Source organism: Solanum tuberosum, unplaced genomic scaffold (assembly GCF_000226075.1).
Source record: "Solanum tuberosum cultivar DM 1-3 516 R44 unplaced genomic scaffold, SolTub_3.0 scf00009, whole genome shotgun sequence".
In the NCBI taxonomy this organism is placed as follows: Eukaryota; Viridiplantae; Streptophyta; class Magnoliopsida; order Solanales; family Solanaceae; genus Solanum; species Solanum tuberosum.
The window spans coordinates 3,036,525-3,056,430 of NW_006238935.1; the positions used below are offsets into that span (position 1 = coordinate 3,036,525).

A 19,906-nucleotide genomic window follows, 5' to 3' on the forward strand; every position below is an offset into this window, starting at 1 on the left:
GGGGGGGGGGGTGGAGAAAAAAAATTCCTAAAAGTTCATCCGAGCTTTGACCAGACGTTTTCTCAACCCTAGTGGATAATCTAAGGTATCATACTGTAAATGGTAAAAGATTCTCTTTTGCACCCAACGGTGTGGTCTAGTCGTCAATGAAGTGCGAGGAGGGTCTCAGGTTCAAATCCCAGTGGAGGCAATAAACACTAGGTCATTTCTTCCAATATGCCTAAACGTTGGTGGACAGAGTTACCCGACACTTGTGCTGGTGAGAAGTAGCAAGTATCCGGTGGAATGTTTGAGGTGTGCAGTGGTCGGTACACTTCCATCATAAAAAAATTCTGTTTTAGAACATCTGCTCTATCTTTATTCAGTAGGCCCTAGTCAGGCAAATCAGACTATCTGCCAAGCTCCTCTTCTAGGTTTACAGTGTAGGTTCTATGCCATAAAAAGTTGGCGGAACATTATAAAGAGCCAAATACATCGATGACCCCTGAAACTTCACACCAAACAGTGACCTATTGAACACTTCAACTTGTCACTATTGAAGCTTAAGTGCTGACATGACAGGTCTTGTGTTTCACTGTTGAAATTAGGCGCGATAGTTAGTTCCTAGAATGAACTTTTTTCCTCTCTTGCGAAAGAGAAGCCTTCCTCTGTTTTCTTCTGTCTTCGTTCATCAGCAAAAATAACCCAGAAATGTATCTAATCCATTGACAATTTACAACTTATTATTATACTTCCTCAGAAAGAATGGCAATTTGCTAATTAATCTGATCTCTTGTATATAAATTTTGCCCACAACTAGTTTCCTTCTTTTACCCTTCTCCAAGAATGAACTCCCTCTCCACCTCCTTGTTTAAAGTACACTACAACTGTGTTAATGAAACTATTAAATTGCTGGGTGTTTCAAGAGTAATAAGATACTAAAGTAGTATAAGAAATTAGCATTACGGAACAGTCCAATATCATAGCAAATTGAGAGAGACGGTCTGACTTTTCTCTAGAAAGGCCTTTTCGTTGGTTCCTTGACCTTTTTTCTGAAAATGACCTTTTCGACTACCCTAGTTCCAGTTTCTTAAATATGGCTATTCAAATATTCTTCATTTTAGTTGAGAAATTCTTTGAAATATTAGATATCAGTGAGGATTGCACAAAGGGTTCACCTTCACAGAGCGAGGTAAAAAATTCACCAGTAAAATCAAGATTGATGGGGAAAATCTGTTTTGGGTCTGTGATGCAATGCTGCAGGCTTCACTGGGGAGAGGGGGGAAGATTCAACCATATACATACAATGTGTTCTAGAACTACAACATTCATGGCAAATTTTTTAAGAATTGAAGCTTGTCTAGGGGATAGGAAGAATGCCCTTATTATTCCGGAGAATGATTAGAACAAGGGATTGGTGACATTGCATACATAATCAAACGTTTTCTGGGGAACTGTTTCGACTTGGGATACTTGCTAACAGGCAAATATCATATGTAGAAGCTGCAAAAATTCTCCAATGGCCAGCATGAAGGTAGGGGTAAGGTCCGCGTACATCCTATCCTCCACAGACTCCCTTGTGGGATTACACTGGGTATATTGTTGTTGGCCAGCATGAGGTGAGCAGGATGTTGAGCATATGCCATGCAAAGTTGATTCCAGCTATGCAACTAAGTGTGAAAACACCCGCTGTCTTTCAATATGCCTTGTGGGTCGTTTCAATAACACCTTCCATCAAAGTCCCAATCCTGATGCCATCTAGAAGTGGTTCTTAAAGGTGAAATGTAACGGCAGATCTCAAAGTTACAGTTCTGAATTACAACTTATTCCTTTTTGATTTTTCCCTCGAGGCAGGAGGTTTTGGAATGACCGTCATCTCTCTCTTGAGTGGTGGTCTCTGGTGTCAGGCTCAAACATGACCAGGAACACACATGGATCAAGGCCTAAAGTATCCTCCTCACGCATGGTCCATTAATACCTTTCGTACGATTGGCAATCTTTGCGTGGTTTCATAGCCATAGATGAAGAAACAAAGCACAAAAATCGCTTCCTCTGGGCCATAATTTGTGTAAAGAAATTTAACACTATTCCTCCTCGTAAATTGGATTTGCTAATGGGGAACTGGAGTTGTGATATTTTGATCTTTCCTTATCCTCAGGTGCTTGAAGAAAACTTGGGAACTGAGGGCTTAGCTTCCTCGAGCCAACAAACAGCTGCACCAATACCACTTTGTAGCAAGCACGTGGGTGGGCACATGACTGCTCAATTTCAAATACCAGTACTATCTTACAGGCCAACGATATCAAGCGGAGCCCTAAAAAAATGGGCCAGGTCTCAGTGCTTACTCTTTACTCAGATGACCCAAGAAACGGGGAAAATAAGAAGGGATTTATTAAAAGGAAGCAACGGGAAACCTATTGGAAGGCTATTGGGCTCTTTAACGACCCAATCCTGCCACTTATCATATCCAAGACCTTTTTCTTAAGATGGTAACAGATTTGTATTGAAATCAAAAGAGCCTGTGAAGTCCATAGTTACAAAGAAGAGAGCAAAAAATAATCTACAAAAAAATTATACTATAGCTATAGAGACTCTAGGAACTGTAATAGAGTTTCAGTGTCATATATGTACTCCTGTTCACGAAAAATGTGAACGTAGAATTCAATTAAGCTTTATCTTCTGGATTGGGCTGCTTTTGCCTTCAAAACATCCTGAATCCCTTTCCTTCTAGATAGTCCGCCATATGCATCTTGGAATCATGCTCCATCTAATTTTTGAGCTTTTGTGCCTCCTCTACTGCTCCAACTAGATAGCATATCTAGTGTCTTCATTGACATTGTCCAACTTGAACCAATCATTGCTATAAATATGTCCCTAGATGAGTAGTCACCCTAGAGTGCAAAAAAAGTGACGGTTTGTTTCTGCAGTTTCCAACATAGGTGGCAGATAGGGCAAAGGTGTATTTCCCTTCTTTGTAATCTTTCTTGTGTCAAACAAGTCCTCTTAACAACCAGCCAAACAAAAACTGCATTTGTATGGTATCTTGGCCTTCCATAAGTACTTCCAAGGGCACTGTACAGTGTACATTAAGGTGGTTGTTATGGTTTTCTTCATAAAAAAAAAAGGTGGTTGTTATGGTTTCCTCATATGATATGCTATCTTGACGGTAAAAGATCTTGAATTGTGTCCCAGGACAGCCACCATATTTTATCTTGCTCTTGTGAAACTCCATTCAAGAGATTAAGAGTGTTGAAGAATGCAGTGAATCTGTTGATCTCCCAAATCATTTAGAAGTCTTCTGAAACTAAGAATCTGTTGATCTCATAGTTGGGAATGGGCACAAAATCTCTTTTTGGGAAGACAACTGGACAGGAAGTGGCCCCCTCAAGCTCCTATACCCATAAGCAGTGTTAACTGTTTTGGTCTTCCAAGCATCTTCTTCTCCATATTTCTGTTTTATCACTCTTTCCACAGTTTTAGTGTTCATTAGAGTGTCTCCAGAGCCACTTCATGAGCAACCTTTGATTCTGTTTCATCGGGCTATTTATACCAAGCCCCCCCTTGATGTTTGCTGAGCATCAGTTTTCCATTTGACAAGATAGGAACTTCTTTTGTCTTTGTTTCCAAGCCACAAAAAGATGCTCATTAAAGCATCTATTCTCTTTTCAACCGGAGGAGGTACAGGGAAAAGAGACATCATGTAGTAAAGCATCTAAGACACAGATTATGAGAATTAACCTTCCAGCTATAGAAAGGTATTGGCTCTTCATATAGTAAGTTTTTTTCTCACATTTCTCTAGGACCCCTTCCAAATGTCTATGGATCTGCTGTTTGCCCTTACGGCCATGCCGAGGTAAACCGCAGGCAAGGATCCCACTTTTCCTCCTAATATATCCACACATTTCTGAAACTGTTGATACATTGAACTCTTCCTCCCGGTAACATGCAATCCTAAAACCCCTTAAAGAACTGTCAGAATAATTCTCAATGTCTTCATTTGGTCTACCTCTGTGAACCTCTGCATCACATAGGATAATTGCATGATCTGCATATAACAAATGTGTAATTTTTGTACAGTCATCTTGCCTGTTGTTGACTTTGAATCCTCAGAGCCAACTATTTTTCTGAGCTGTAATCAACATGTTATCAAACCCTCCATGAGTTGGAAGAGGAAAGGAGAGAGAGGGTTCCTTGCCTCAATCCTCTTTTGGATAGATGCCCTCAGAAGATCCATTGATCAAGACTGGGAACTTGACAGTACTGATGGAAAATTTGATCCAATTCACCCATTCAGGGTCATAATTCATCTTCTTCAGCAAATTCAGAAGAAAACCCCAATTCACATGATCAAAGACTTTTTCTTTGTCTAACTTGCATAGGATTCCAACATTCTCCTCCTTTATTCTAGAGTCCAGACACTCAGTTGTGATAAGAGCAGCATCCATGAATTGCCTGCCTTTGATGAAGGCTATTTGATAGGAGTCCACCAGTTTTTGCATTACTGTCTTGAGCCTTTCTGTCAATAGCTTGGATATGATCTTATATACACTGCCTTCTTCCAAAAGGCTTGGTTGATCATTAAAAATGATTTGATGGATGTCCTGAATTTTTTCATTTAAATCGTCACATGGTGAGGTCCTCCAACACCTCTTTAATTGCTCTAATCCCTAAAAGGAATGGTGCTATTGAACTCAAATTACATGCCATTTAGTTTGATTTGTAGCGTATACAAGATAGTTGCTAGACTACTTGCTGAAAGGCTCAAAAGGGTGGTTGGAGATCTTATTTCAGGGCACCAAAATGCCTTCATCAAAGGCCGCACATTATTGATGCTTCATTGTGAATGAAATTCTAGACTGCCAACTAAAGAGTGGAGATCCCGGTGTTAATATGCAAACTGGATGTGGGGAAAATATTCAATCAGGTCAACTGGCCTTATTTGCTTGCAGTCAAGAAAATGGCTTTTATTTAGGTGGTTAAGCTGGATCAAATTTTGTATTATCACTGTCAAATGCTCAGTACTTGTTAATAAGGGATGAATGGGATTCTTTTCTCCATAAAAGGGATTAAGGCAGGGTGACCTTCTTTCTCGTTTGACTATGGCAGGTCTCAGCAAGATGTTAGACAAAGCCAAGCAACTTCAATGGTTCAATGGTTTTTATGTTGGTCTCAACTCCAAAAATTCTATCTCAGTCTCCCACTATTATATGATGATGATACCTTGATTTTCTGTGTGGTAGAGAGATCTCAAGTAAAATATCTTAATATCACTCTACAACTATTTGATGCTCTCTCAGGATTGCATATCAACATGTTAAAGAGTTCTATTATCCTGTTAATAAAGTTCCTATTCTTGAAGAGTTAGCTGAGATTCTGTGTTGTGGTACAGCTTCTCTGCCTACCACTTCTCCAGGCCTTCCACTTGGGGAAAAATACAGATCAACTGAGTTTGGAGCGGAGTTGTATAGAATTTTTGAAACTAAACTTGCTTCCTGGTAGAGATAATATCGTATTGCTCTTATCCCATTCCCAAATAAATTGGCCAAACAACTTGATAGGATCAGGAGAACATTCTTGTTGTAAGGTGACAGCAAGGAACACAAATTTCATCTTGTCAGATGGTCCAAGGTCATTATGCCTAAACATCATGGGGATTGAAGCATCAGGGACCTTACCATTCACAACAAATTATGCCCATGAAGTGGTTATGGAGATACAGTTAAGAAGGCAACTCTTTATGGAAGGAGGTTGAGGGCAAAACATGGCCTTCAAAGCCATTGGTGCACCAAGCTTTCGTTGGACCATGGAAACATATCAAAAAACTATGGAATGAATTCTACATGAATACCTCATACAAGGAATGAGACCAGTGTTAGGCTCTAGATAGACAAGTGGATAGAGGGGACAATCCTAATGAATGAGTTCCCAAGTCTTTATGAGATAGCAAGTAACCAGGACTCCTCCATTTCCCATAATTGGAAAGACAAACAATCTCATATACAGTTCAGGAGAAACTTCCAGGATTGAGAGCTACCTAGTCTGTTCGGTATTTTGGGCTAAATTTGGGTGGGGGTGGGGTGGGGGGGGTCCTGATAGCTTGAAGTGGAAGGATGGTGACTATACAGTAAAAGCAAGATACTCTCACTTGTGCTCCTTATTGAGATCATTGACAGATGACCATGTTGCTTCACTTGATCCGAGGGTCTTTTGGAAACAACCTCTCTACCTCCAAGAGGTAGGGGTAAGGTCTACCCTCCCCCAACCCCAGTTTGTGGGATTTCACTGGGTATGTTGTTGTATTGACAAATGGCCATGGAAATATTTGGAAGACTAAGCTCACCGCAAAGGTTATATGCTTCAGCTAGATGGCCTCCAGCTTACCTGGTCTAACTTTGGATAATCTTGATGAAAGACACATTCAGACAGTCAACATATGCTTCATGTGCCTACGGCTGTAAGAAACTAATAGACATCTATTGCTGCATTGCTCAGTTGTTTCAGATGTCATGTTCCTTGCTATTTTTGGCATCAACTGGGTTATGCCACAAAGCATCAAAGAAGCCTATGAATGCTGGTCTCTGTGGAAAGTAGATAAGTCCATCGAAAAAAAATTTGACAGATGATTCCAGCTTGTATTTTTTGGTGTGTTTGGACAGAAGGGAACCCTAGATGCTTTGATGGGATACCAACCTCCCGTGCATTCTTAAAGCCAGAGCATCTTATAGTTGTTAAGTTGGCATAATTTAGCTCCTGAAGATTGCCCTATCGACTTCTTGAACTTCCTCAGCTCTTGCTTAGGCCTTATTTGTTCATAGCTTTTATTATGTAATCTTTTGTACTTTTTGCATCTTGATGCCATCTATAAAATTCCCTTAATAAACAAGTGAATTTTTATTTTCGAACACTAATCTTATCCTCCTCTGCAACTGATTATGTCAAAATCCAAAATGGCTTAAGCTTCATTCTTCTCTCCGCTCCTCAACTGTATCAATACTTGGGAATTTTATAGGGGCCATCTGTAGGTTTTTGAGTTCACCACTTCCTATTCTCTTTTTTTTTTTGACAAGGGAAACCCACAGCCGCTACCCTTTGGGTGCACACAGGGTTTTACCCCCGCTCCTATGCAATAGCTCGCAAACCACATAGGAGAGGTAACTCGCACTAGGCAAGCCGGATGCGACGAGCTCAACCCAGAAGGCAAACCCCTTGCTTTCGCTAGCAAGGGGTTTCGAACTTGAGACCTCCAACATGGAAGTCCCAAGCCCAAACCACTGGGCCAACCCGAAGGGTACCTATTCTCTTCAATTTCCATGAAAAAGATAGGTGAGTGAAGTTTAATGAGTGTTTCTCTGATTTTTGGGTGCAAAGAACCAGAAGAAAAAGGAACATAATGAAAAAGAAATGAGCTGAACGGATGGATGAATTCGTTTGAGAATGATGACAAAGAGAAGAAGAGAGGAGGAAAGAGACGAGGGTCTCGTTTTTTGAGAAGACGTGTGTGGGGTTGGTGGTGGGGTGTTTTGAATATTTGGCTTAAAGCTACGTGTCTTATTTTGATTCGTTTTCCACCTGATTCTGTATACATTTCACACAATTTGTTTTATTGGTTGTTAGTGCAGGGTTCAATAGACACATATCTTCCAAGTTTTAGAGTTCAATAGGTTGAACCCTAAGATAAGATGTCTAAATGAAAAATGGTGTCAAGTTTACCTATAAAAAAATGGTGTCAAATTTACCGATAAAAATAGTGGCAAGTTTAAGGGGTTTCGATGTAATTAGCCTCTAAAAGATGATTAGCTGATTAACAATAAGATGATTAGCTGATCTTCCTCTTTCTTACAAGAATAATTTTGATAGGTAAGAATCAATTTGCTAATTTGAATCCTCCAAGTTGTAGATTATACCAAGTCAAATTAACATTACCAGTTGCAAAAAAAAAAGTAAAGATTATGCCAAGTCAAATTATCCCATACACAACGTCCATATAAAAATTTAAACCCTCAGAGTTGCACAATATTTCCAAATAAGTTCTCCACGAAAAATGATCATTAGACATTGCTCGATTAGATAGATTCCTCTACTCTGCAGAATGGGAGGAGTTCTTCAAAAACATTAAACAAATGGTTATGCCTAGAGTGACTTCGGACCACTGTCCTATTTTGCTGCAATGTGGTGACTCGAAAAACAAAGACCCTACTTCAAGTTCGAAAATTGGTGGCTCGAGGTAGACGGTTTTCGGGAACTAGTGCATAAATGGTGGAATGAATTTGAAGTGATAGGATGCCTTGATTACGTTTTAAGTCTGAAGTTAAGGATGCTGAAGAAAAAAATCACAGAATGGAGCAAATTAGTTTGTGGCGGACTGGATACTAAGTAGAGAAACCTTCTAGCTGAGTTGGCTGATATTGATTTGATTCAGGATACTAGGGCTCTAAATGAAGACGAAATGATTGTTAGAGCAACTGTCTTGGTTGAGCTCGAAAAACTGGCAAAAAATGAGGAAGCTAGATGGAGACAAAAATCTCGAGTTCTATGGCTATAACAGGGTGACAACAACACAAATTTTTTCCAAAGGATGGCAACGGCACACAAGAGATATAATGCTATCGACAAACTGGTAATCGGGGGGAGGAAATCAAAGACCCAAACCAAATCAAAGTGAGCATGATTGAGTTCTACAAGAACTTATACTCTGAATCAGAAGGCTGGAGGCCTGCTTTTGGGATTGCTAACTGTCCTAGAATCTCCCAGGAAGATCAAGAGTGGCTGCAAAGGCCATTCACTGAAGTTAAGGTATTGGGTTAATCAAACAGTGTGATGGTGACAAAGCTCTAGGTCCAGACGGCTTTACAATGTGTTTAAGGAATGTTGGGGGACCTTGAAAGAGGACCTGATGAAGACAATACAAAATTTTCATCAAAATGAGTTTTTTGAGAAGTCATTCAATGCTACGTTTTTAGCACTTATTCCTAAGAAGCAGGGAGCAGAAGAGTGGAAAGACTTCAGACCAATAAGTCTAATTGGTGGAGTCTACAAAATTATAGCCAAGCTCATTACTGAGAGAATGAAGAAGGTTATGGGGACTGGTTGATGAAACACCAAATGTCCTTCCTGAAGGGCAGACAGATCATGGATGCAACACTTCTGGCAAATGAGTGGTAAACTCAAGGGTGAAGCAAAATGTACTAGGAGTGCTATGCAAGCTTGACATTGAGAAGGCTTACGACCACGTAAATTGGGTTTTCCTTCTCAAAATATTGAGAGATATGAGGTTTGGCAACAAATGGATTAACTGGATCAGTTTTTGTATCTCCACTGTGAAATTTTCGCTCATAATCAATGGCAGTCCAGAAGGCTTTTTCCAATCACAGAGAGGGCTCAGACAAAGTGACCCCATGTCACCTTTTCTGTTCATCCTAGCAATGGAAGGCCTGAACTTCATGATCAGGAGAGCAAGGGAGAATGGATGGATTAGAGGTTTCTGTGCTAACAGAAATATGGGTAATGCTATGGAGATATCTCATCTACTTTATGCAGATGACTCCCTAGCTTTTTGTGAAGCTGAAGTTACACAAATAAGGCATTTGAGAGCTATCCTAACCATTTTTGAAGGCGTTTCAGGGCTCCATGTTAACTGGCAGTAAAGTTGTCTCTACCCAGTCAACCAAGTGCCTAAATGCAGATCCTAGCAGAGAACCTAGGGTGTCAAGTGGCTTCCCTACCTACTAAATACCTAGGTATGCCTCTCGGAGCAAAGAATAAGGAGGTGGAAGTGTGGAATGAGATTCTGCAAAGAAGTGAGAGGAAACGAGAAAGATGGAAAAGTCAATATCTGTCTTTGGGCGGCAGACTAACTCTTATAAAATCAGTCATGGATGGCCAACCTACTTATATGATGAGTCTGTTCCCTCTACCAGTCAGCATAGAGAAAAAAATCAACAAGGCAAGAAGAGTATTTCTATGGCAGGGCAATAAAGGGAAGAAGGGGTACAATCTAGTCAAATGGGATAAGGTGACCCCTGAGCAAAGAGCAGGGTGGACTAGGCATAAAGAAGCTACGTGCACATAATGAAAGTTTACTGAAGAAATGGTTGTGGAGATTTTGTTGTGAAGATATGGCACTTTGGAGGAGATTCATTTCGCAGAAATATGGGCTCCTGAATAGCTGGATGACTGAGGAGGTGACTGGTACATTTGGGTGTTCTGTGTGGAAAACAATTAGAAGACTGTGGCTCTCCTTTAGTAATAATCTGAAGTACAAAATTGGTAATGGGGAAAAGACTAATTTCTGGAACGAATTGTGGATTGGGGAAGAAAACCTGAAGACTACCTTCCCAGATATGTATATTTTGAGCTAGCAACAGATGGACAGAGTGGCACAAGTATGGAGTCCTCAAGGGTGGAACTTGATTTTTAGAAGGGCCTTAAATGACTGGGAGATAAACAGAATGGCTGAATTGCTGCAGGTCCTAAATTTTTTCCCAGGAGTAAATGCAGGTCCTGATATGCCAGTCTGGAAATTGCACAACAAGGGGTCCTTTACGGTGAAATCATGCTATTGGAGACTGAATTACAGTCGCACAATGACAACTATCTGGCCATGGAAACTGGTCTGGAAGGTTAAAATCCCTCTCAAAGTTTCATGCTTCATCTGGCTGGTGATCAGAAGAGCCTGTTTAACCCACAAAGTACTACAGAGAAGAGCTGTACAGATTTGCTCAAGGTGTTTTATGTGCGAGAAAGAGGCAGAGATAAATAGTCACTTGTTCTTACACTGCCGAACAGCTGCAAATCTGTGGAACGTGTTCTTTTTTATACTAGGCATAAATTGGGTGATGCCCAGAACCTCCTTTGATCTGCTGAAAAATTGGGAAGGAGTGGGGAGAAGAGGGTCACAAGAAGACTGGTGGAGGAGCATTCCAGCATGCATTTGGTGGACATAATGGAGAGAAAGAAATGATAGAGGTCATGATGGAATAGCCAGCAGTTCTCAGAATATCAAGATGAGGAGCCTTAGTTTTTTGTATTTTTGGTGTAAACAGGATATAGTGGGGGCGATAGATAGTTTAGTCGATTTCATAGGACAATTGTAAAGTTTCATGTCTAGTTGTTGGTCTTGATGATACCCCCGGGTTTGTAAATCCCACCCAATCAGTTTTCACATGATGGGCCTTTTGGTGTGAATATACAGTTACCATTATCAAAAAAAAAAAACTGTCTTCAAGATATGAGGTTTTAGTTATATGATTTGACATAAAAGATGCAACGAGTTGGATCCACTTCCCTGCTCTCCCTGTTGTTTTCAGATAAAGTTTGCTAGTAAAACTTCACTTCTTGCAATGATGTGATATTTGGTGAAGGCACTTGTTGTTTGAGTTTTGGATTTGATGATATATATCTATTCTGTACTGATGAGGCATGTGTTAGACTTATTTACTCTTGTCAATGAGCACATCTCCAGAGGAAGTTCGGCTAGCAAGTCTTTTGTTTCTGGGATGTTTCTTCATATTCATAACATTCCCCCTTTTTCATTTCCTTACCCCACCTCCCCCTTTTGTACAGAGTGATCTATATCTTATATTTTTTACCTGTGTTTTCCTTTTTGTTGTTTTTCTTGATGTCCTTTTTCTTTCAGATGTTCAGCAGGAACCATGGTTTGGATCAGAATATGTAGAAAAAGATATTCCATCTTCTCTATTTGAGTTATGGAAGGACCCTACAGAAATTAATGCCTGCTTACATCTTCCTGCGAAGAATGAGTTTGTTCCATCTGATTTTTCAATACGTGCTGGGAAGGCTAAGTGTGACTCGGAAAATGCAAGACCAAGATGCATACTTGACGAACCGCTGATGAGGATCTGGTACAAGCTGGATAACACGTTTAAGCTTCCCCGTGCCAATACATATTTCCGTATTACACTAAAAGGGGGATACAGTAATTTGAAGAACGCTTTGCTGACTGAATTATTTATTCACCTTCTAAAAGATGAGCTGAATGAGATTATATATCAGGTTATTTACTTGATTTATTGGCTTCTACAAAGATGAACAGCTATTAAATAACTCATTTACCTGAGAACTATCAAGAGCAGCTGTAATACAGTCCAAGTTCTTTTACTAGAGGTCTTTTTAGTTGTTGAATTTCTAACATTTCATTTTGTGGTATTTGACTGTTAATGTTGCATCTGAATGCAGGCTAGTGTGGCTAAATTGGAAACCTCTGTTTCTCTATATGGTGACAAGTTGGAACTCAAGGTCTATGGTTTCAATGATAAGCTTCCGGTCCTTTTATCAAAGGTTTTGGCAATGACAAAATCATTTTCGCCAAGGGATGATCGCTTCATGGTATATGCGAATGCTTTGAATATGCTTTCCTTGATATGTTCTCCTAGATATTGCTTGTCTCTTGTTTGAATCTTATACAACAAAAACAACAACATACCCAGTGTAATCCCACAAGTGGAGTCTGGGAAGGGTGGTGTGTACGCAGGCCTTGCCCTTCCTTGGGAAGATAGAGAGAATGTTTCCAAAAGACCCTCGGGCCAAATAAAGCCTTGTTTGAATCTTATACAACAAAAACAACAACATACCCAGTGTAATCCCACAAGTGGAGTCTGGGAAGGGTGGTGTGTACGCAGGCCTTGCCCCTTCCTTGGGAAGATAGAGAGAATGTTTCCAAAAGACCCTCGGGCCAAATAAAGCCTTGTTTGAATCTTATGTTTTTCATAATTTTTTTGCTGCTGTTATGTTTGAATATCAAGGAGGGAATAAAAAGGGGAGTGGAAAAGGATTACTCTCAACATTCGCTTCTAACTACTGAAATTTTTGAGTCCCTGTTTGCCTATCAGAAACAAAATAAAATGATGCATTTTTTTTTTGTTAGAGTTGAAGGAAGAAAATGTAAGAAGTTCACCACCGTTCTTTTATTAGTTTATCACCTATTCTTTGATTTTTGACATACTCATTCACTGTCTCCTCTTTGTGAGTGTATCATGTATGACCTTGAGTTCCGTTGAGGCATAAGTTATGTGTACTTCTGTTGATAATTAGCTAGTAAAGGTGCTTGTACATGGGCATGTGTGTTTACAACCACTATTAGGTGCATGTTAAATTGAAGTGTTTATAACCACTATTTGTTGCTGAAGAACTTTTTGGCCCATTTGCATGATTAGTAACTGTTAAGCATCTTTAGCAAAAGCTAAACGTGTTACATACTCGACCATTTTGGAACCTTCTATGTCTGCCATAATTATTTGGTATAAATGAGATTTAGGTGCTTTATTTCTTGAAATAAGGGTGAAGTTTGACAGGTTATCAAGGAAGATATGGTAAGAACTTTGAAGAACACCAACATGAAGCCCTTGAATCATTCATCATACCTGCGACTGCAAGTCTTGTGTCAGAGCTTCTGGGACGTGGAAGAAAAGTTGTTCTTGTTAAATGACTTGACTCTCTCTGATCTGAACTTCTTCATTCCAGAGCTTCTTTCCCAGGTGTGCAAGTTAAAGTTATTAATCTTTAGGCGATTGTCAATTGTCACTAACTTATTGACAGCTATCTTTGAAGGTCTCGACATTTTTAAGAGCCTTTTTTTTTCTGAATGATGATGGTATTGGTGAATGGTTGTGTATATATGCAACTGTTAGGAGTAGTAACAAGAAAAGTATATAGAATCCTACTTGGAAAAAGAATGTAATGTAGTGTCCTAGTTTGAAAAGGAGTATAGTGTGGTGTCTATCTTAATGTGATAATGTAGATACTCAAGCCAATAATATTCTTCTCCAATATTTCTCTCATGGTATTAGAGCCTCTACGATCTTGGTAGAAAAATAATTAAAAAAATCTGCAGCCGGCGGACGGTTACATGAAAAATAATCATGGTAAGGACTGATTTGAGAAGCATCTGGGACAAAGAAAGTAGTCACTGTGCTTCTTTCTGTGGCTTTTTAGATTTGGTTTTGTGTAGCACCGTGAATCTCTTCGGTGACTACTTTCTCATATCTGATTTTTCGTAGCATCGTGCTTCTTTCCGGTGACTACTTTCTCATATCTGATTTGTGTAGCCATCGTGCTTCTTTCCGGTGACTACTTTCTCATATCTGATTTTTCGTAGCATCGTGCTTCTTTCCGGTGACTACTTTCTCATATCTGATTTTTCGTAGCATCGTGCTTCTTTCCGGTGACTACTTTCTCATATCTGATTTTTCGTAGCATCGTGCTTCTTTCCGGTGACTACTTTCTCATATCTGATTTGTGTAGCACCTTGCATTTTCTTGGACTACTTTCTCATATCTGAGTTGTGTAGCACTGCACATCTTCCCAACGACCCCTCAGATCTGATTTGCGTAGTTTATGTCAAAAAAAGAGGATTTGATTTGCATAGTTTCGTGTCTTTCCGGTGACTCCTCAGATGTGACTTACGTAGTTTCACTTTTCGTCAGTGTTGTGAGAAAACCAACACTTCCAAAAAGAGGTACAGTGACTCCCTGCGATCAAACCACAACCGGTGCCACGGTGAATCGACCTCACACGCGCCTCCACGCGTCGATTCATGAGCTTGTTCCGAATAACTTTTCGGTGGCTTTCTTGTTCAAGATCTACTCATCTCTTAATTTCGAGTCGACCCATATATTTTATACCAATTTCTGGAAATTTTCTAGATTGTTCCCTTTCAACTGAGGTCTGGGTTGCCCAGACGTCCAAAAGCAGTCCCTACCAGTTTTATTGCAGATATCTTCATCAAGTCCCTCACTGGTCCTCATATTAATCACATCTGTAACAAGCTCGGTACATGACATGTATGCTCTAGCTTGATAGGGAGTGTTAGAATAGGAGTAGGAACAAGAATAGTATATATAATGCTACTTAGGATTGTAGTGCAGTGTTCTAGTTAGAAAAGGAGTCTAATGTAGTATCTATCTCAATGTAATAATGTAGATACACAATTTAATAATATTCTTCTCCAGTATATGTCACAACAACAATTGAGTGGTTTTATATATGTACAAAAGTTGAAGAGGAAGGCTTTTTTTTCTTGAAACTCTGTTCCTATACTAAGCAAAAAACATGATTTAACTTTTGGTATCCTGTTTATCTTTTTGGCTACATGTTGTCTTGAAATGATTCAGATGGATAAATAAACTAAGAAATGATACTCCGGGTTACTTGCCAAAATATATAACTGAAGGTACTATTTATTGCTATATCCTAATAAAAGCTGATAGAGTTTAGCCAATGACCTTGATGCATAGTTTTGAGGGCTTTACCATGCCTCTAGTGATTGACTCTTTGATTAACCTTTTCCATATTGTTCTTGCTACTTGTGTAGCTCTTGTTTGATGAGAATTCCTTTTGGAAAGGAAACTATACTGGTTACATAGTTCTAGGTTATCGATGCTAACTCTATGCCAGTAGCCGCGGTAATAGAGAGGATGCAAGCGTTATCCGGAATGATTGGGCGTAAAGCGTCTGTAGGTGGCTTTTCATTTCTTCTGGAACAATCACAAACACTTTTTTGATTATGGATCTACTACTAGAAATTCAATGCGTAATCTCAGCATTCAATGTGTATTCCTGAATAATCTCATTTATCAGAGACATATTTGGAAACCGGAAGATCCACAAGCTGGGAATGGATTTAGCTCCTAGGAGATCAGCACCTTTGGCCTTTTGGGTTCTTTCAGCTATGAAGATGAAAGGGTAATGGAGTTTATGAGAAACATAAAAATCACTAGCAGAATGCTAGATTTAAAGAGGGCCCCTCTGCTGAAGCTGGGGTTCGTCAACTACAGTAGCCGTATGCTTCAAAGAAATGAAAAGAAGTGTCCAACAAATGTACAGGACGTATTTTGAGTACCTAATTTGAGTCTGGCAATAAATTATTAGCCACTTTTTTGTCCGACTATTTATTGACATATATATGCTGATGTGGTGTTTTACACGTGTTGCACTTCACACTATCAGTCATCTTGTGCCCTGTGATGAATTTCATTAATATACAGTATCGAGGCAATCATTTGTCACTAACCTCTTTATTGCAGCTGTATATTGAGGGACTTTGCCATGGAAATTTGCTGGAGGAAGAAGCACTCAACATATCAAAAATATTTAGAAGTAATTTCTCTGTGCAACCGCTACCATTTGAGATGAGGCATAAAGAGTACGTCATGTGTCTTCCAACCGCCGCTGATCTAGTCAGAGATGTCAGAGTAAAAAATAAACTGGAAACAAACTCTGTGGTTGAGGTAATTAAAAATGATTCTTTATACATATAGTGAAATCCTACAAGTGGGGTTTGGGGAGGGTGTGTATACACAACTTTACCCCTACCTTTTTGATAAAGAACTTTACCCCTACCTTATGAAGGACTGAAGGTAGATAGGCTGTTTCCGATATATATATGCACATATTGTAAGTCCCACATCGCCCCTTTATACGGCCTTGAGCAATCCTCCCTTCATGAGCTAGCTTTTGAGGTTGAGTTAGGCTTAAGGTCCATTATATATCTTCTTTTCAGTTTGTTCAGTTCTTCCTGAAATCCAGTGATTCATGTGACTAATCTGTTTTCTTTGTCTGCAGCTGTATTTTCAGATTGAACCTGAAGAGGGCACTGCATTGATAAAATTGAAAGCAGTAATAGATCTCTTTGATGAACTTGTGGAGGAGCCACTTTTTAATCAGCTAAGGTATAATGAGAGTGTGCACTCTTATATGACCACCTTTGAGGCTTCAATAAGTATTCCAACTGGTGGTGTATCATCTGATTATTCTCAAGCTCCAAGCTATCCTTAATAGAGAGAGTGAATAAATACAACTTTCTTGTGACAAGTGTTACGACTCGTATTCTGTGAATCTGACATGCTTTATGTGGCTGTTATATTGGTGTCCAGGCTTGCATGCAATTTTCTTTTAGTTCCTTTTAATCCCGACTCACCTAGTGCCACTCTGGTCAAGTGTTCTTCTTTCATGTGTCTTTGATGTTTTCCGATGGGTCCTTTTCTTGATATGCTTAACATGTTTCATTACCTCTTATACACTCTGAGTGACGCATGTTCAAGTTTTCTTATGCTATGATAATTTTAGGATATCTTTTAAAGCCGCTTCCTTTAACTTTTGAGAACTGTGTGCTTTCATCCTGGTTATGTATGAAGCAGCAAACATGTCTGTAATGTGTTCACACTTGTGATTACCATAACCATTACTGCTACTTTATTTAGTCTTACCTTTTCTTCTCTGAAATAGGACAAAGGAGCAGCTTGGTTATGTTGTTGACTGCAGTGCACATGTAACATATCGCATAACGGGGTTCTGTTTCCGTGTTCAGTCATCTGACTATGATCCTGTCTACTTACAAGGGAGGATTGAAAACTTCATAAATGGTGTGGAAGAGTTGCTGGTAAGCATGATTTTTTTTTTGTTAAGTGGTTCATGAGTTGCTCTAATGCACTGTTTAACTACCTGCTTCTTGTTCTGCTTAGGTAGGATATAATTTTATAGATATCGCCCAAAGACTTTTCATATTGTTAATGCTATTCATTAGTAGGTGTTTGTCCCAAATTTCTATAGTTGAAAATTTAGTTTGTGCCAATGGTTGAGTGCTGGGATGAGACCCTACACCACTTAACATTGAAGAATCAATAATTAAATTAAAGCAAAAAGAACTGCAGTCACCAAGAAATTAGAAAAACTGTTCACAAGGGAGTGCTCCCAGGAACTATTCCCAAGGTACTACACTAAAGGTCCCTTCAGGGTTTTTGGAACCCTTACTCCGGTGGTATTTGATCACCGGAGCTCCTCTTTACTTCCTTTTTTCTCAGCTTTTTTTCATTGATGGAAAATTGAATCTATTTCAGATTATTAGGGGGCAAGTCCTATGATCTAACTGAGTCCAACCAAGTCTTGCTCGGAAACTTGGTATGACTGGGTGGAAAGTTCGAAAAGCTATATGAGGAGGATGGTGTTGAGCAAAGGAGCTCTTTTTTTATTATGCAGAAGGTTGAAAGAAGCTACTGCCATAAAGGGGAGAACCTTTAAATCTTGGAGGGGTAGAGATATTTCTACCAACATTTACTGCTCTTTAAAGTTCAACAAATATGGCAGATTCATTTTGGTTATTACGGTTAATGGCCAAACAAGAGCAGTCATCATCATGCCAGAAAACAAATTTCATGAAGGTTTGAGTGGTCTTGGGACTAGAAGTGAAAACTTCATTATACCGGAGTACAAGGTGCAATAAATACTACTAGAGATGCTTCATCTTTGTACATTAAGGGAGAAGGGGAGCTTCAAAGAAGCCTTGCATAAAATGTAAATGTACTTAGAGAGAGCCTGAAATAGACATGGAGCAAGAGACCCTGAAAGCAGCCTCAAAAATAGAGGGAATGATCTTCTCAACAGATGCCTGGTCGGATGCTTTGCTGATTGCAATGAGATTCCCACTCGGAATGACATGAGAAAATGGGCTCAACAGATGTGGAAAGGGGCTCAAAATCTTCAGGTCTATGATATGAATGGAGTCCAATTCTCGTTCGAATTCCAATCCAGAAAAGTTGTTGAGCATATCCTGTTGGGGGATTGGAGAAGACAAGGAAGAAGGCTTTTGTTAGAATGGTGGTTTCTAAAGGCGGGTGCTTATCTAGATCACAACTTTCGACTGGTTTTGGATTTGGATTTTAGGGCTTCATTGCACTTATGGTCGGAAAAAGTGATGAAGGAGATTGGGGAAAAATGCGGCGGTTGGATCGAAAACAAGGAGGAAACTGAACTCAAAAAATTATCTTAGATTGGCAAGAATTCTAGTTAAAGGATCCAGAGATCTCAGGGATGTCTCCAGGGAAAAGTGTGGGCGGTGTGGCAGTCTGCCACAACCCATGAAGGAGAAAGAGAATATTCATATGATCACCCAAGGGTCTGAAAGGGATATTACATCAGGTATTAGCTTTATAGAAGGGGAGAGAGAAAAGGAGATAAGGATTGATGTGACTAGTGGGACCCCTTCTGATAGCTCATTTAATTCTAAGGAGCCTTTGGGTCATATCTTTATTTCTGCTGGGCCAAATATCTCATTAAATCTTGTCGGGTCTTTAGCCCAAAGGACTCCGTCTTTTAAGACTTATGAAAACATTTTGTGGAACCTGTTACTAATTTCATTAATGTAAAACTGGGCAAGGGCTATTCCTTGAAAGCTCTTTCTCCCTTTAGTGGTAATGTAGAAGAGGCCATGCGAATGGCCACCATCTCAGTAGACAGGGAAGGGCCTTTTTATTTTACCACCAGAGTCTAGCCAACTTCAGGATATCAACATGCAAAAGGACAATGACATAATTGAAAGGGAGTATTTTTTACCATCAGACTTCGGAGGAGATAACCTAGGGGGTGGGCATCTAACTATTTACAATGACCATACACCACTTAACAATGAAGAATTACATGGGGAGGGCTACATAGAGGACAAGGCAACACTAAACTCAGTCAGCGATTCGAGGCAACTTTCACAGGTTGTGAATAAATTGCTTTTCAATTATTCATGAAGGTAGATGAGAAGAGGGGTAAGGAGCAACAACAACACAAGGGTGACAACTCAATAAAAAAACAAAGACTCGGTGCCTAAAGAGGTTAGAAATCTGGTCTTCCACATGAACTTCAAAGACAGAGAGTCTAGGATCAGGGGGAGAAACTACTCCTTAAGTTATCAATGAAAGTAAAAGTTCTTTCATGGAATGTCAGGGGTCTTAATAGGGAGTACAAGAGATGTCTGGTAAGGAACTTATTACAACCAGTTCGGGGTAGATATTCATGTAATTCAAGAAACTAAGCTAGACGGGGCAGATTCTAATTTAGTTCAACAATTTTGTTTTAACAGATGGATGGGGGAGATACACATGGAGGCTATAGGAAGTTTGGGGGGGGGGGGGGGGGGGGGGGTTGT

The 19,906-nt window shown here is 39.6% G+C and overlaps 1 protein-coding gene across 1 annotated transcript in view; it reads left to right on the forward strand.

Moving 5' to 3' along the window:
- Nucleotides 1–19,906, forward strand: part of LOC102584781 (nardilysin) — a 46,028-nt gene that overhangs the window by 20,120 nt on the left and 6,002 nt on the right. Inside the window, exons 12-17 of the mRNA XM_006339321.2 lie at nt 11,615–11,991; nt 12,175–12,324; nt 13,290–13,472; nt 16,020–16,223; nt 16,558–16,664; nt 17,221–17,374. Coding sequence (XP_006339383.1) covers nt 11,615–11,991; nt 12,175–12,324; nt 13,290–13,472; nt 16,020–16,223; nt 16,558–16,664; nt 17,221–17,374 — 1,175 coding nt within the window. The remainder of the gene's footprint in view (nt 1–11,614; nt 11,992–12,174; nt 12,325–13,289; nt 13,473–16,019; nt 16,224–16,557; nt 16,665–17,220; nt 17,375–19,906) is intronic.